Genomic DNA, 17,234 nt, shown 5'->3' on the forward strand with positions numbered 1-17,234 from the left:
GACGTACTGATCCCAAGCACTGAGTGTCTAACGCGGGGGCATCTCAGCAAATGGCTTCATGGTTCACATTACATGGTACTCATGACCCTTGGAAAAAATTCCGCTCCAGGACTGACAGATCTATAGCTTTCTGGCTTCACATGCAAGGCAAGCAATCTTTGCCTCTCCTTTGTAGTTTTCTCTTACTGGTCTTGGCTTGGTTGGGCAGCGTAAACACAGTGCCTTTGCTCTGGGGCATTCCGTCAGCTATTAAGTGTGCAGGGAGTCCCCACTTGAGCCTTAGCCACACTTAGACATGTCTGAGCAAGCCTGGAGAGCTGTGATGTGGGTCTGCTAGCAACCGATGTGTGCCTGAGCCTCCTGGGAAGGATGAAAGAATCGGGCACAACCTGGGTAACGACAATGTTGCTCGCTTGTAGCAAGAGATGAGCAATTGAACACTGGTGAGAGGCCACAACTGCATTCAGCCATAACTCAGCCCCCACTGGACTTCTTAGGAGATTTGGGGGATGAATAGGAAGTGTACAGGAGATTGGGGGGTGGGGGGATGGGGAGCAAGGGAGGGAGGGAAGGAAAGAGAGAACGAGGGAGAGACTATGGTTTAATGCAGTACACTGCAATCACCGGGAATCACTGGTCTTGAGAACTAACCATAGTAGAGAGAGGCCTTGCCCTCAACTCTATGGCACAGCCTAAGCTTCTAAGGCCTCCAGCACCTCTGAAGTTGCAAGGACTTGAGCGCTCAGCAAGAGGTAGCTGTTTCCAGAGTCCTAGTAAGAAATCTGAAGCAACCCAAGGAGAAAAAAATTAGCCAGTGATTTGTGTAGCTCTCAGGTCTCATCAGAGCTATCTGATGAGAAGGGAAGCCCCATCCCTTCCACCAGGGCTCAGAGAATATCTTGGAAGATGGTACAGAAAGACTGCAAAAGCTATTAAGAATGCTGCACTCAGGAACCCGCAGCCACAGCTGGCATGAGACTTGCACAAGATCAAGCTAGTCAACATTCTAGCATAGAGGGGCTCATGAGCCCCTACACCTAGCTGAGGAGCTATTCAACAGTTGACGGCTGGCAGGGGAGAGAGAGTCAGTTTCTTAGTCCAATGGATGGACCCATACCCACGGATATATAGATTCTGTAGATTATTGAAGAAGGAGAAGGAGGAGGAGGAGGAAGAGGAGGAAGAGGTGGAGAAGGAGAAGAAGGAAGAGGAGGAGGAAGAGGAGGAGGAGGAGGAGAAGGGGGAGGAGGAGGGGGAGGAGGAGGAGGAGGAGGAGGAAGAGGAGGAAGAGGAGGAGAATTTGGGGATTATATAACCGAAGTAAGTATAGATTGGGTCTGGGAGAAGATAGGAGGAGAAGAGGATGAATATGATCATAATATATTGGATACATGTATAAAATCATCAAAGATTGAATAAAAGGTATTTTTAATGGAAGATATGATGGGTTGTATATGTTTGGTCCAGGGAGTGGCACTATTAGTAGGTATGGCTCTGTTAGAGTAGGTGTGTCACTCTGGGTGTGGGCTATACCCTCCTCCTAGCTGCCTGGGGACGCTCAGTCTGTTCCTGGTTTCCTTCAGATGAAGATGTAGAACGCAGCTCCTCCTGCCCCATGCCTGCCTGGATGCTGCCATGTTCCTACCTTGATGATAATGGACTGAACCTCTGAACCTGTGAGCCAGCCCCAATTAAATGTTGTCCTTATAATAGTTGCCTTGGTCATGGTGTCTGTTCACAGCATTCAAACCATAAGGAAGCAGATTACCAGAAAAATGCATGCTTTAAGTATCCTGTGGATATCCCCAATATTTAGAAATATCGGGAGGTACTTTAACCCTAAGTAAACCTGAAAGTTAAGTCATCAGTACTCATGAGATAGGATGTTCATGAACCAAGCCTGGGAGGATCATCACTGGCTTACCAATGGTAGAGGATTCCTGGAACCTACAGCTCTGAGCCCCCTACCAATCTTGCTACTTTCTTACATTTCTTAGCATTCTGAATTACTCCAGACTAAGAAGCCAATCCAGAATGCTAGAGAGTTCATAAGCAATCCTAGAGTGAATCTAACATTCTTTTATAGACTAGATGAGCAGCAGGCTAAAAGTGGCTTGAAGTAACTTGTCCAAACTCTATATTCAATTTTCAGAAGAGCAGGAAATTTGTTTAAGGGGCAGTCAAGCTTTCCTTTCTATTATGACCTTTACTTATCCCTGCCTTGGAGGGTGAAGCCACTGCCTTCTTGTAATCACACATGGTAGAGTTTTGAACCTGCTGCCAGTGTAGGGCATTAGGTTGTAACTCTTCAAGGAGGAGGGAGACAGACAGGGTTTTAGCCAGTTTCATGTGTACTTCAGCTGTAGTGTGGTTCATTTCCTGAGGTCAGTGATGAGGAATGTTCTGGGGAAAGAGCATATCCTCTGTGAGGAGTATAGACTGTCCTGGGCCCAGTGAGAAAGGGACCAATGGAGCGCCAGCCCTGTGGTGCATGCTGGTAATCCTTGTACACTGGAGGCTGAAACAGGAGTACTGGGCTAGCCTGGGCTACATAATTGGTTGTTTCTAAAAATAAAACCCAAAGAAACCCCAAAACAAAAAATAAATCCAAAACCAGAGAGAGAGAGAGAGAGACTTCGAAACAAGTGGAATAATTGTCCACACAGGGAACTTAGTACACACATGAAAAAAATCCCTAGGAACAACAGAGCAGGATAATTCCTCTTGGTAATGGTGTCCCTAGATAGAAGACTGGGAGGAGTCTACACTTTGATGTCAGGTATCAGATGAAGAGTGACACTTTTATGAACATCTTTTTGGCTGGAATTGTCCCAATGCTCTGGAGCCTCATATATATATATATATATATATATTTATATATATATATGATATAGATAGATATATAGATATATAGATAGATATATAGATATATAGATAGATATATAGATATATGGATATGGATATAGATAGATATAGATATATGAGGGTAAAGGATGCAGATGGGATTCCAACTGCTGATCAGTTGTCCTTGAGATGAAATTGTGTGTTCTGGATATCCATGGGTCCAATGTAATCAAAGGAATTCTTGGAAGTAAATAAGGCAAACCAGGGACCCAGAGTCAGTGATATTGTATAAAAAAGAGTTGACTAGCTGTGGTGGCTTGAATAAAAATGGTTCCCATAAACTTATAGGGAGTGACATTATTGAAGGTGTGACCTTGTTGGAGTAGGTGTGGCCTTGTTGGAGTAGGTGTGGCCTTGTTGGAGGAAGTGTGTTACTGGGGGTGGGCTTTGAGGTTTCAGAAGCTCAAGCCAGGTCTAGTGTCACTCTCTTGCCCATCTGGATGTAGAACTCTCAGCTCCTTCAGGACCGTGTCTGTTTGTGTGCCACCATGCTTCCCGCCATGGCGATAACAGACTAAACATCTGAAACTGTAAGAAAGCCCCAATTAAATGCTTTCTGGATAAGAGTAGCCATGGTCATGGGGTCTCTTTATAGCAACAGAAACCCAAACTAAGACAGATGGCTATTGGCTTTGAAGATGGAGGAACTGTGAGCCAAGAGAGGGGGGCAGTTCTAAGCTGGAAGGAACCCTCCGGCCCCTCCTCGGAGCCTTCACAGAGGAACATGCTCTGTTCACCACTCAATTGTAGTCCCCTGATAACCATTTCAGACTTGTGGCCGTTAAGAGTACAAGATAAACCGCTTTAAGTCACTCTATTTGTTCCATCACCGTGACAGTAGGAAGCTCATTCAGACCCCACTGTCCTCCTGTGGCGTGTCAAGGAACGTTCACCTGTGTTTAACCTACGGATTTTATCCACCCAAACACAGGCGTTTTTTAAAGCAGGAGGGACAGAATCAATAAGGTCACTAAAACCTCAGGACAATTTCCCTTATAAAGAGCTATCAAAGGACAGTCAGCAAGAGACCTTTGCAAGGACACAGGGCTTGTGATTTACCTACAAAGTTACAGTAGGTAGAAAAGGGGTAGCGTCCCACAGCAGATTTGGAGCTGGGCTGTGAGCTATTGGCATTTGGCATTTGCTGTCCTGCCATGTAAGGTGTCCTTGGGGACAGAGGGTTAGACTGGGATTACCCTTGGTGGCCTTTGGTTATCTTATCCCTGGCTTGAATGATACATGATCTCAGGAAATCTCTTTGATGATGTGTTGTTTTTTAAGGGAGCAGAAGTGATTCAGAGAGACAAACCCTTGGAAGGTCTCCTCCCTGTTCTTGAGATGAGCTCTCATTCTGTAGCCCAGTTGCCCTAGAACTTTACATAAGTCCAGACGGCCTGGGAAGTATTTCCCCCTGCCTCAGTCTCCCAGGGGTCTGTACTACCTGAGACATAAAAACCAAGCAGTTTTGTCCCATGTCCTCACCTCCTCGTAACAGTCCCATGGGGCAGTTACGCCAGGTGGGAACCCATTTTGCGGAGGAGGACGTAGAGAATTGGAGAGGTTAAGCAGTTTTCTAAATCGTTCAGCTGGCCATCTGCAGAGCCACACATCAAATCTGACGTCAGAAGCCCCCCGCGTTAACTCGTGACACCGTGGCATCTCCTGAGTGATACTCTTGGGCGTTCTATGAACGTGGAACAGGAAAAACAATGGTTTTAATGCACAAATATCTGCAAGTTTGAGTCTTACCCTGGTGTGGCTAAGAGCCAGTTATGTGATCTGGGTCAAGTCACTTCCTTCTCGGGGCTTCACATTTCCAGTGTCCGATTGGGAAAATGGGGGTAGATTAGATATTTTTATGAATAGAAGAAATATTTATGTCCTGTCGACTAAGTTCTCCTGGGTGTTGCACGCTGAGACCGATAGTCTAAAAGCATTCATATGTTCCTGAGTAGTCACAAAACACTCTCCCACATTGTGTATTTCTACCCCTCTGCCTCCCTCCCCACACCCTCTTCTTGGCCACACACTCTTTACCCCATCTCTTGCCTGCCGTTGAGAACCCCTCTGCTTGATGTTCACAGACTTTCTTTGTTATAAGGTGAGTGCAGTATGTATATATATGGAAGAGAGGAGACAAGACAGTTTTTCTGTGTTGCTCGCATGCCTTCTGGGAGCCCTACCTCCATTTCCCTTGCCAGGAGCATTCATCTTGCAGTGCCTAGCCACCCCCGGCTCTTGTGTCTTTAAGACAGCAGGCAGGTGGCCTTTCAGTCTGAGCACCATCTCTCAGCGAGTTCCCTTTTATTTCTGACGTGTGTTGTGACACAGAGTGATCCTGACTTCAGAGACCATTACTCCCACCCACCCCCATCTTTCTTTTCTTCTTTCAATAATAAAATTACCAGACAAGCCCATCCCTCCTCTTGACCTAGTCTGGCTTCATAGATATTTTCTTTCTGGGCAAACAGCTCTAGTCTCCCTGTCCAGACTTTATCATATGGTTAAGTGAGTTCAAACCCCCACATGCCGCGGTTTTCTTTTGAGTGTGAACCTTTTCGTATCTTTTGGTCCTGAACTCGGGGGCCATGGCAGTTTTGGTGGGATGAGCGAGATGTACTCAAATCTCCAGAAAACAAGAACAACCTGGGATCAAACTAACTCACACTTGGCTCTAGTGTGCTGAGTTTGGGGTTGGGGAAGAACTACACACGCCTAGATGTCGGGAGATCCATGGTGTTTGACAGGCATCTGAATGGAGATTGGAGTGTGTGTGTGTGTGTGTGTGTGTGTGTGTGTGTGTGTGTACGTGCACACTTGTGTGCACACTTATGTGCATGTGCTGTATGATAGTGATATTGTCCACACACTTATGTGCGTGTGCTGTATGATAGTGATATTGTCCACACACTTATGTGCGTGTGCTGTATGATAGTGATATTGTCCACACACTTATGTGCATGTGCTGTATGATAGTGATATTGTCCACACACTTATGTGCATGTGCTGTATGATAGTGATATTGTCCGTGGAGGCGGCCGAGCTGTGGTCTAAGCGTGGGAATAAACAGAGACAAAGGTGGACGCCCAGGAACAAGCCTGGTGTGGGTCTCATCTAGTACAGACCATGTGGAACTGCAAGAACTTCAAGCCCGGAGGCACTGTCGGTGCTCTGCAAGAGCTGCAGCCAGGCTCAGAAGTGCTGCTTGTTTCTATGTATATATGCTGTGCGTTGGCTTTTCTTTCTTGTCGACCTTCCAGTCACTCCTAAATTCGGTTCCGTTCTCTGCCTCTCCCTGCCTGCCAGTGCTCCATGTTCCCAGCCAAGCAGTGACATTTCCCCAAGCACAGACTGTGCCATTTGAGAGCCCCAGATAGACTTCATTTCAGGGGTTTGACTCCTCCCGTCTCCTATGGTGCCTGTGTGTGTGTCTGGGGGTGTGTGTGTGGGGGGCTTGAATCCCTAATACAAAGGAAACCAAGAGTCATTCACCAGGATCTAGACTTAATAAGTAATTCACAGAGCCCAACAAATGGCCCCACTGTCCCATGGAGGCTACACCTGGATGGAGGTGGATTCATCAGCATCTTGAATTGTTCTGTCTGAACGTCCCAACCCTCTTCTGAGGGTACTGGGGGCAAAGGGAGGCTTCTTCTAGTCACTGTTCTACTTGGGGACAGATGGCCCCAGGCCTCCTCTCCAAGTGTGCTCTCCCTTGCTCCAGTGGCCCTGAGAGATAGTTTTGCTCACTTTCTGGCTTTCTTATCCTACCTTCCAGGTACAGGAAAGCATTACTTAGTCCCATCTAAGCTTGGTACTTGTTTCCAAGGGCCAGATGACCCTGCCAACTGCAAAAATGGCTTCCAGGTCAATGTAGAGTCGGGAAGCTTCTGGCTGTGCTTGGCACAGGTCCGCAAATGTTTCTTGCGGCTTCCCTGGTGCCTGTCTGGCCCTTCGCCTCCAGAGGCCTCTGATGTGGACCCCTTGTTGGGTTTCTATCTTCATGCTTGGCCCTTGAAGACATCTCTTCTTTCACTTTGTCGAAGTATAGATTTATGAAGCAAACGGAAGCAAGAATGGGATACAGGCCTTTGATAACAGTTAGCAGAATACTGGCCCTTCTCTCTGTAAAAGGTCTTCATCGTTCCTTCTTTTCAAACCTCCTATGGTTTTTGTTTTTGTTTTTCAGAGGAGGGATGCTGAAGGCTCTTCTTCCCTTTGAAGCAAGCTCTTGGTGAGCTCTCGGGCTTCCTTATTGCCTCATTTCCAGTTGTCCCCACGATGGCTGAAAGGAGCTGGGTTGGATGGGTGATAGGCATAGAGAGACAGCCAGAGGTGTTGTGGCTGGGGAGATGCTCTGAGCTGCCAAGGGCTTCCACATATTAGCTTCCAGGTGACCACATACAAGATGGGAGGGGCTTGGTGGGACTGTGGGAGGAGACTTGGCACCAGAAAGAAATGTATCCATTTAATTTCCTATTCTTACTAATGTCTATTAATATGATTTGCAATTCTGGGGATCCTATCCAGGGCCTTGCTCATCCTAGGCAAGTGTTCTACAGAGGAGCCACGTGCATCCTAGAATAGACTTTCAGTGATGGGCCCCACGTGCTTCTCTTTCTCTCTCCACACTGTCTCTCCTGGAGCTTCCTTGGCTGACGCTAGTAGGAGAATGGACTGGTACTTTGAGAAGGTTCCCCTGACTGCCAAGAGAGGGAACTGTCCGTAGGGTAGAGACCATGAAGCCAAAAAGGGGTGAGCAGCCAGGCTCCCTTCCTTTGGGGAGGCTGAGGACGACTTGCTTGGGTTGTGACTGGCCTCTGAGTCCCTGTCTTGGTCTTCGAGATGCCCTGTCTGAAGCATGTTGGAATCCTCTCACCCCACCCATTTGTTTTAAATGCCATCAAATAAATGTAATTCTTTAAGGACTATGAGTACACGGCACTGAAAGGCTGTCTACCGTCATTGAGATCATCAGGAACTGAGTGGAACAACAGCCCTTAAGGATCTGCCGTGGCCAAGGCTTTGAACACGCGGCTCCCTTCACAGGGTTGCTGCTGACAACAGCTGTCATTATATTGATGGGCATGTTCATAGAGTGCCTTTCATGTGCCAGGCATGCTCTCATCCGATCTCCACAATAACCCTTTTATTTCCAACTGACAGGCTAAGGAAACAGACTTAAAGAGCTTGAGTAACTCGCCCAAGGCCATCAACTACCTCAGCAGCAAGGCTGGGCCCTGGCCTCAGCCGTCACCCTGCACCTCACTGTCGGGAAATAGTGAGGGAGGAGCTGCCACAGGCGAGCAGGATGAAATCAGATGGGTATGACTACAGAGGCCACAGGGACCCTCGGGATCCAGAAGAGAGGAAGGTGTGCAGGGGACTAAGACTCAGTCTGGATTTAGGCGGGCGAAGGGTACTTCAGGTCTTTCAGGATGGATTAGATGATATAAGTGGGTGTGAGGCAGGTGAGGACCAGGGAAGAGAGCAGAGAACAATGGGGGCACAGCTTAGTGAACTAGTCGGAAGGAAGAAGACACGTGCAGCTAGACACTGGTGTCCCCGTGCATTCTTTGTACAATTATTATAATTTTTTGCAGGGGTTGGGGGAGAGAATGAATAAACCCAGTTTAAGTCCCAGGTCTTCAACAGTAAAACAGGATTTTTTTTTTCTTGCTACTTTAACAGAATGCCTGGTGCTGGATAGCTTTATAAAATAGAAGGCCGTTTGTCTGTCAGCGCTGAAGCTGGGAAGTTCAGGGGCATATCAATGGCAAATGTGACAGTCACCTCAGGCGGGAAGGCAAAAAGACTACTATGGGAGAGAAAATCAGGCCTCTCTCTCTCTCTCTCTGTATATAAATGTGTGTGTATACATGTATGTGTATGTATGTGTGTATGTGTGTGTGTATGTGTGTATATGTGTGTATATATGTGTATGTGTGTATGTGTGTATATATGTGTGTATGTGTGTATTTGTGTGTGCATGTGTGTGTTTGTGTGTGTATGTGTGTGTATGTGTGTGTATGTATGTGTATGTGTGTATATATGTTTATGTGTATATATATGTATGTGTATATATGTATGTGTGTATGTATGTATATGTATGTGTGTATATATGTATGTGTATGTATGTGCATTCATGTGTATGTGTGTATGTGTGTGTTTGTGTGTGCATGTATGTGTATGTGTGTGTATGTGTGTGTATGCATGTGTATGTGTGTATGTGTGTATATGTATGTGTGTATATATGTGTGTGTATGTGTGTGTATGCATGTGTATGTGTGTATGTGTGTATATGTATGTGTGTATATATGTATGTGTATGTATGTGCATTCATGTGTATGTGTGTATGTGTGTGTTTGTGTGTACATGTATGTGTATGTGTGTATGCATGTGTATGCATGTGTATGTGTGTATGTGTGTATGTGTGTATATGTATGTGTGTATATATGTATGTGTATGTATGTGCATTCATGTGTATGGGTGTATGTGTGGGTATGTATCTGTGTGTATATATATGTATGTGTACGTATGTGTATATGTGTATGTATGTGTGTATGTGTGTGCATGTATGTGTATGTGTGTATATGTGTGTATGTATGTGTATGTATGTGTGTATGTGTGTGCATGTATGTGTATGTGTGTATATGTGTGTATGTATGTGTATGTATGTGTGTATGTGTGTGCATGTATGTGTATGTGTGTATATATGTATGTGTATTATGTGCATTCATGTGTATGGGTGTATGTGTGTATATGTATGTATGTGTATGTATGTGTATGTGTGTGTATATTCAAGCTCTTGAGCATGCAGAAGCCTATGGAGAACAGAAAAGGAAGTTTGAGTAACTGGAGCTGGAGTTTCAAGTGGTTGTGAGGCACCTACATGGGTGCTGGGAGCTGCATGAGTCTGGAAGAGCAGGTTGAGTTCTAAACCACAGAACCATCTCTCTAGCTCCTTATATACATGGTTTGTTTGTTTGCTTGTTTTCTTGCTGCTGGGGCTCAAACAGGTCTTGTGTATGGTAGACCAATATTACTTTTATAGCATGGAACCCATTCCTGTGATAAAAGCCTCGATCTGCTCATGATCTAATTGCCTCTTAGGAACTTTACTTCTCTCAATGGTTATAACAGCAGGTAAACATCCACATGAGTTTTGGAAGGACATGGAACCCAGAGTGATGAGGGAGCCTGGTGCGCCTCACTGGGGAGGACAGAAATCGTTCATGTATGAACTTAGACTGTATCTCTGTTTATTATCTGTCACATAAATGCCACCCACAGTTGCCAAGGTCCTGCCCTCAGATGACACACTCTGTGTCATAGCTACTCTTTCCCCCTTCCTCAGGGCCCTTGACACTGAGTCATCCAGCCCAGTTACTGCATTCGTTTCCCCCCTTCTCTGTCACCAACCCCTTTGAGATGGCTGTCATTACATGCCTGTGTTATTACAGCAGACTCCTGACTGGTCTCCTGCCTTCTGTCAATCATCACATCCAGCCACTCTGCACCTTCACAACAGATTCATTCTCCCAAAGTCCCGCCCTCCTGACCCTGCTTCCTCCCTCAGACCCTGCGCTCACTCCCAGGAGCTCTGAGGTTGAGACTAGTCTTTTAGCGGAATCACCTACAACCTACTTCCCTCCATTGGCTTTGTTTGTTTGTCCATGCACCAGCAGGCTATACCTTGTGCTGCTGAGGCTTCACCCTCACACCTTCTTTCTGGACCATGCCTTCTTCTCCTAGACATCTAGCTGGCCACTTTCAGCCTGGCTCTCTGACAGTCAATTCCTGGGGCTCCTCAGCCCAGCTTCTGAGCTCTCTTCTTGGTGGGAATCATTTACACTTCTTAGTGTCTTGCTCATTGGGCCAATGACCCCAAGGAAAACAAAGTGTCTCTAGATGTCTGGGAAAGCCTCCATCATTTGTCCTTGGTCCCCTAGGTTCCTTATGAAGAGCCCCATTGAACATATAGTAGTTTGTATGTTTTGTATTAAAGAGCAGAAATCAACGTGGGACTGGAAATTATGGTAGCAAAGTAATGGAAGCTGGGGGAAAAGATTCGTTTTTGGTAAAGAAGGGCATAGAGCAGAGGCAGTCATTCACACTCTGGAAATCTGTCTTTGTCTTTGGTGTTTCTGTCCCGGCTATGGGCAGCCCAGCCCTGCTTTTCTCCTCAGAAACTACCCTCTCCCACCTTTCCAGAACTCCTAGTCCATGCAGAAGGCAAATGGGGGTCGGGTGAGCATTGGCAAGCATTGGAGAGCATTGGCGCTTAAAGGTAAGCTCTGTGCAGCATGCTCTCCCTCAGGCACTGCTGGGAGTGTTTGAGGAGTGAATTCCTTGCCAGATGAGTCTGGAGGCCGGAATGAAGAATGGCAGACAGGGGAGTGCACCCATCCTTTAGCACTAATGTGCAGGCCGCCATCCATTATGTTCTTAATGACAATAACAGCGATAACAGTGATAATGGTGTGCTGGGCGGAGCTTGCGGGATGAGTGATGGGTGCGGACATCAGTGAAGCCTGTTCTCACCCTGGGGGATTGGAGCTCCAAGCAGGCTTTCGAGTTTCAGGGGTGTGCGCGCCATGCTCTGCTGGCAAGATGCCCCTGTGGGACCCAACGGGGGAAGAAGAATCCTTCGCTCGGGATCTTGGGGACGTCAAACTGCTTCTTACGCAACAGCCTCCTAATGAGTTAAGTGTAAACGAATCAGAAGCAGATGGATCAGATCGTTCTGGAAATACACCCGAGGTTTAAAAATCAAGGGAAAAAGCAGTTGGCAAAAGGCATTTTGGGGTTTGCCAAGACCCAGAACATTTGAAAAACAGTTCAAGCTTTCTTTTTTTTTCTCCCCCTTTTTCTTTTCCTTTTCTCTTTGGTTGCAAAACTCAAACTGCTGCCTGGAGGCAGTAGAAAGAGCTGGGCCTCCATTCTTTTAAGCTGAAGTTCTCCTGCCGTGTGGGTAATGGGCCCCAGACAGGAGGCAATGGGCTATGGAATTACATGGACAGGGGCTGTCCAGGGGCAAGGCAGACTCTTCACGTGAGTGAAGGCCCTGGGGCCCGCAGCTCCCATCTGGGCCTCAGCGCTGTAGGCCTGCTTTGAGCTGTAACCCAGGCCTCAGGCAGTACCTCTATGTCTCCTAAGAACTTGATTTATTCCTGCCAATCCAGAGGAAGCTCATTTGAAAGGGAAGTAGATTTCAGTGTTCCAGGTAAGGGACTTTTGTGTTGAACAAACATCAGTTCAACGGACTGTAAAGTGGAGTGCTTATTTTACGTTGGGGGTAGGGGGAAGCTTAAACAATTTTTCTTTTAATTAGCCACATTTGGCACGACCAAGTCTTTCCCTGGTGGGACTGTCTTGCCAAGGGAAAATAAATAAGAGGCAACGGTCTCAAAGGAAAGCCCGAATCCAGCAGTTTCTGAATCTGCCAGCTTGCTGTGAGACTGCATGTCAGACATAGAAGCTTTCTGTGCACTGGCTTACCGACTGTCCTCTCTAAAGAGGTACTCTGATTCCATCCACCACGTATGTGAATCAAATATGATGGGGATTGTGCTTTTGGTAACCCATAGACAGCGGAGCTCTCTGTTATAGGAACCTTGGATTCTCTATGTTCCATACATGATCCACTTGATGACTCTCACTGTAGCTCTCCCCTTCCTCTTAAACTTATCCATAAAGCTTGACACATCCTCTATGCACCTAGACCCTGGCTTTCAGGGGGAGGCACCATATAAAGAAAGCCTAGTTCACTGTCCAAGGCAGGCAGCTCCAGGCAAGGCCCGGATGGAGGGAAAGAAAGGTTTCCATTTGTAAGCAGAAAGACTGCTTTTTGATTCCCATCTCAGGGTGGTGAGCCTGACTAGAAGGGAGTGGCTCAGTGACCTGGGGGTCCCACCACAACATTTTGGTTTCCTCATTCTAGGATCTTCTATTTCCAAGACATGCCTTCCTCATTTGTGGTTTTACCCGAACCCAGTCTGGCAAAGCGAGGTTGGTGTTTTGCTGTGCCTCCTCTTGCTGCCTTTCCTCTTCTGGCAGCTGCGCGTTACCCTTGCCTGCTTTCAATGGGCTGGGGATGGTCCAGGGTTCCCTGTATGGAGAAGGGAGTCTAGGAGCCGCTGCAGCATGGGTTATAGGTGTACAGGCCGTGCTAGGGCAGAGTACAGCCCCGTTCCTATCTCTCCGGAAAACCAGATGCTTCTTCAAACCCAGATCGCTTCTTTATTTATCCAGGTAGTCCTTCCTCTGCTGTTTGTTGCTGGCTCCTAACCTGAGGCCCCGGTGAAGATGGGCCTGGGTAGCTCAACCCACAGAGCTGAGGACAACAGCTTTATTCAGATCTTTAGAGCATAAAACTGCCCCGTGCCTCTTCACAAAACCCCACGGAAAATACAGTCAACCATGTCCTTCAGTATAGGGGCACCCAGTTGACAGAGCAAGGTCTGGTGCCCCCTCAGGTCCTTGGCTTTCTTTCCCTATCTGAACTCTGTTCTCCACTACGCTCGGTTGTGTTCTCTGGCATGGTGTTTATCACTGTTTCCACACCCCAGATGGACCGTAAGCTCTTTTAGGACGAGATCGGGCTTTTTTGCACTTCTCCGTAATTCACACAATGCCGAGCAGAGTGTCACGGATGCAGAATCTGCCTCGCAAATATTTAATTGACAGGGAAATGTTGAATTGGACAGAGCCGTGTGGCAGCTCCAGTTTGCTTCAGAAGAGATTGGTACCAGGTCCTTAATCTAAAAGAGGGGCTGCTCTAGGTCTCTGTGCTGGGCCCTCCATGTCACCTGAGATCCCTGTTGGTCCCAGTCTTTGTCCACATGGCCAGAATGCTCCTTATTAAGCTGTGTTGAGTTCCCGGGGCACACTCTAAAATAAAAAAGAAGGCTTTGGGGGATTTATATGGTCCCAGTCAAGTGAAAATCAGGCAGAAAATTCTAGAACAGGTGGGGAAAATGCCTATGACATCTCCTAGTGTGGGACTTTATTCCCACCAAGCTCTGAGTTCCATGGTAGACATGCTGGGTGACCTGAGGGTCCCCTTTTATTACATAAACATGAGAGGGAATAGTCTATCAGTCTGTCTGTCCCTGCCTGCTTGCTTCTTACCTGAAAGAGGAAGAGCGCACACTGGATTTCGTTTTAAACTCAGAGGAAAACCTTGAGCACAGGGCTTGTTTAAATGCTATGGCTCGTTGAGACTACATTGGATGGTCATTTACCTGCAAGGGAAGCAGCAGGCACTTCTGGAGGATGGCATGGCATGGGGGGAAGGCTGCATGATACAGAGGCCTTTGTTCCAGACTTTCTCCTTTGTGTATCCTAAATAGAACAGAATCTTAAGAAGGCCCTTGTCCTCTACTCCTCTCTCTTTGCTGACCAGAGGGCTCTGCCGCACGCACGTGTCTGACTAGATGATGCAGGACGAAAGTGGCCTTCATACAGGAAAGGGAAAACAAAAAAGCCAGGATTCTAGATCTCTTAGACCTCTCTCTCTCTCTCTCTCTCTCTCTCTCTCTCTCTCTCTCTCTCTCCTTCCCCACAAATCTCCATAAGCTACATACAGAAATCCCCTTGCAGCATGCAGAATGGGTGCTAGACTTGGGGCTCTGGGTTAAATGGTAGTGGGGTGAGGGGGTGGCTGTGAGGCCCTGTGTGCCTGCCCAGAGGGAACAGGGTGCAGGCAGGTTCTCCAGGACTCAGAGTGAGGGCAGCGTCTCCTGCCTCACCCTACATGCTTGCTGCTACCGCCTCTGTTCACCCTGCCAGCCAGCTGGGAGCCACCGCGTGATTGATGGCCCCAGCTTGGGTGGAAAGTCCGGATTCCATGCGAGACAGCTAAGGAGGTAGGAGGGAGAGCCACTTCTAACATCTGCAACAAAATTAAAAATTAAATAAATAGAATTTGTTAGTTTACAAATAGAACTGTTACTTGTTACTCAGGGTATTAACAATCTTCTTTTGGGATTAAATTTTTTTATTTTTATTTTTAATTTTTTTTCTTTTCTGGTAACACCCGTGAAAGACGTTTGTTTCAGTTGCCAACATTTCTGCAGAACTAATGTGGGTGGATTGTGACAGATATAATTTCTCCATCCTACACTTTCATCAACTTGAGTTCTGTTAAACTATGCCCGCTGGGCTCAGCTCCTTTTAAAGTTTCCGCTTTGACAGGTAGATTTATTAGTCTTGAAATTTGTACAAATCAGATGTCACTCGTGGCAACTTGTCAAAATGTCAGTCTGGCGAGGCAGCATGAAAGGCTTTCTGGAGAGAGACAGACGCGAGGCAGGCTTTGGAGGACTCCAGTGTGCTCCATGGAGGCATGGAAGGGACTTCAGCCCTTGATCCTGGGGGCTTTACTTTATTAAATATCTCAAGCTGTACAGAGGGGATGGGCTTTCGGATCCAGGTCTTGGAGACATCAAGTCTGACACTTCCCAAAAGGTGGCTTCTGTTGCTTGCTCCTGGTGTCGAATTCCCTTGCTTGTTTCGTTCAGTTGGTGGCAGAAGTCGGTGAGGAGGTGGGGGTGGGGGTGGGGGTGGCGTTGTCCTGTGGTTGTGTAGGGGAGCAGAGCAAACCCAGGTCTTAGGGTTTTCATCAGATGCTGGGTAGCTCTGGGGACTGTGTAGGTGCTCATAGTAGGATCCTTCCGCTAGAGGCGGCGTTTAGCTTCAGGCATGTAAGGGCTCCAAGGGTGGGGTGTCGGGTCTCAGGTATAGAGCAAAGGACTGCTCTCCCACAGTGACAAGAGATCAAGTCCCACTCAGTCTCAGATGATCCAAGGTTCTCTTTCCCAACCTGTGCTTCCCAAACCTCCAGGACTTTCCCATTCTCCAGCCTTCTGTTAGTCAAAGATCCTGTGATTCTGCAAGCTCCAGAATTATCTTAGTTTGACATGGCAGGAAATGTTATTAATAGTCAGAAAGCTAAGTGCGTGTCTTGTCTGGTGTGGGGCAGAAGAGGGAGGAGGAAAGAGCCAAGTCCTGATGCTGCACATGGCTTTCAGTCTGTGACAGACTACATGGGTCTTGGTGGGTATGGGTGTCAGTTCATCAGACAGAGTCTCTGAGAAGGCATTCGAGGGCAGGCCAGGACTTGAAACTGGAGGGAAGGAGATGGCCTGGAAGCTCATTGTGAACCTGCACAGCCCATATCTACTTGTGTGTTCACGTGGTTCTCACACAGCTTCTCCCCCTTCTCCTGTGAAGTCTGAGACTTAATGAGGCTTGCCTGGATGGAGAATGAGGACAAAGGAAGACAGGAGACTGTTGTCAATGTAGGCACTGTGTCTCCTTGCCTCAGGAAGGGGTTGTGGACTGTGGCCGTCGGGGGACGTGTTGGGATCCTCCTCTGTGGTCTCTGAGGCACATTCAGACTTGAGAAGGCTTGCTCTCTCCATCCCCCCCCCCTTCCTTTTCCTCCTGCTTTTCATTGCTTTGGGTGTTGAGTTGTTGAATCCTCTCTTCATCACAAGTTTCCAGAAACTCTTGCTACAACACAAATACCTCCTTGAAGGGGGACACTCCTTTAACTGGGGATTAGGTGGCACTGGGTGCATAAAAATATTCTGGGGAAATGGAGCAGAGGCCAAGATCAAGGCTAGGGAGTTTGGAGGCTTCTGGGAAGCTCGAATTATATTTCTGAGAGCCATTTCTTCAGGGCGCATCCCCACCCCATCTCTAGAACCCAGGGACCAGCTTATTTTTAGAGGCAGGAGGACAGGAGAGGAAGGATCATCTCTAGACTTCCAAGGGCCTTGCTCCCTCAGGAGAAGAATGGAGCCTCCACACAGAGCCCATCTCCCACCCACTTCAATAGCACAGGACTCAGGTGCACTGGTAGCAGCAGAATCTTAGGTGTGGGGCGGGGAATTTCCTCTCCCTGCAACCAAGAGGCAGCTCCATTGTATCCTCCCGGAGCAGAAGGCTCAAGTCCACTGTTTCGGGTTCTATGGGTGTGGCTGTGTGTGAGCAATGCTACTGACCTGGCAACTGTGTGAGATTATCTCAGGTGAGAACTCTCAGACATCAAGAGACAGCCTACTAATGATTATGGGTCATGATGATGGAGTAATTGTGGGAATCACCCTAATAATCCCTTAGGTGTGTGTCAGCCTCTCAGAGGCTTCAAGTGCTTTCATGCCGATGAGCTCACATAACCTCAACCTACTTCTGTAGATGGAGAGATCTAATGGGTCCTGTGGAGTAGTTATGTAGGGGGAACCAAGGCATAGACCTTATACTGTTCACTCCGGCCTCTGTCACTAAGATCCTTGAGTCCTGGAAAAGTGATTTTTCTTTTG

The 17,234-nt window shown here is 47.4% G+C and overlaps 1 protein-coding gene across 10 annotated transcripts in view; it reads left to right on the forward strand.

Annotated features, from left to right (window-relative positions):
* The first annotated feature begins 7,426 nt into the window (after nt 1-7,426).
* LOC120097505 (uncharacterized) overlaps nt 7,427-17,234 on the forward strand; it is a 98,254-nt gene continuing 88,446 nt past the window's right edge. For all 10 annotated transcript variants that reach the window (XM_063275890.1, XM_063275887.1, XM_063275894.1 and 7 more), the window contains exon 1: nt 7,427-15,375. In XM_063275890.1, coding sequence (XP_063131960.1) covers nt 8,678-9,787 — 1,110 coding nt within the window. In that variant the 5' untranslated portion in view covers nt 7,427-8,677 and the 3' untranslated portion in view covers nt 9,788-15,375. The remainder of the gene's footprint in view (nt 15,376-17,234) is intronic.

Source organism: Rattus norvegicus, chromosome 16, assembly GCF_036323735.1.
Source record: "Rattus norvegicus strain BN/NHsdMcwi chromosome 16, GRCr8, whole genome shotgun sequence".
In the NCBI taxonomy this organism is placed as follows: domain Eukaryota; kingdom Metazoa; phylum Chordata; class Mammalia; order Rodentia; family Muridae; genus Rattus; species Rattus norvegicus.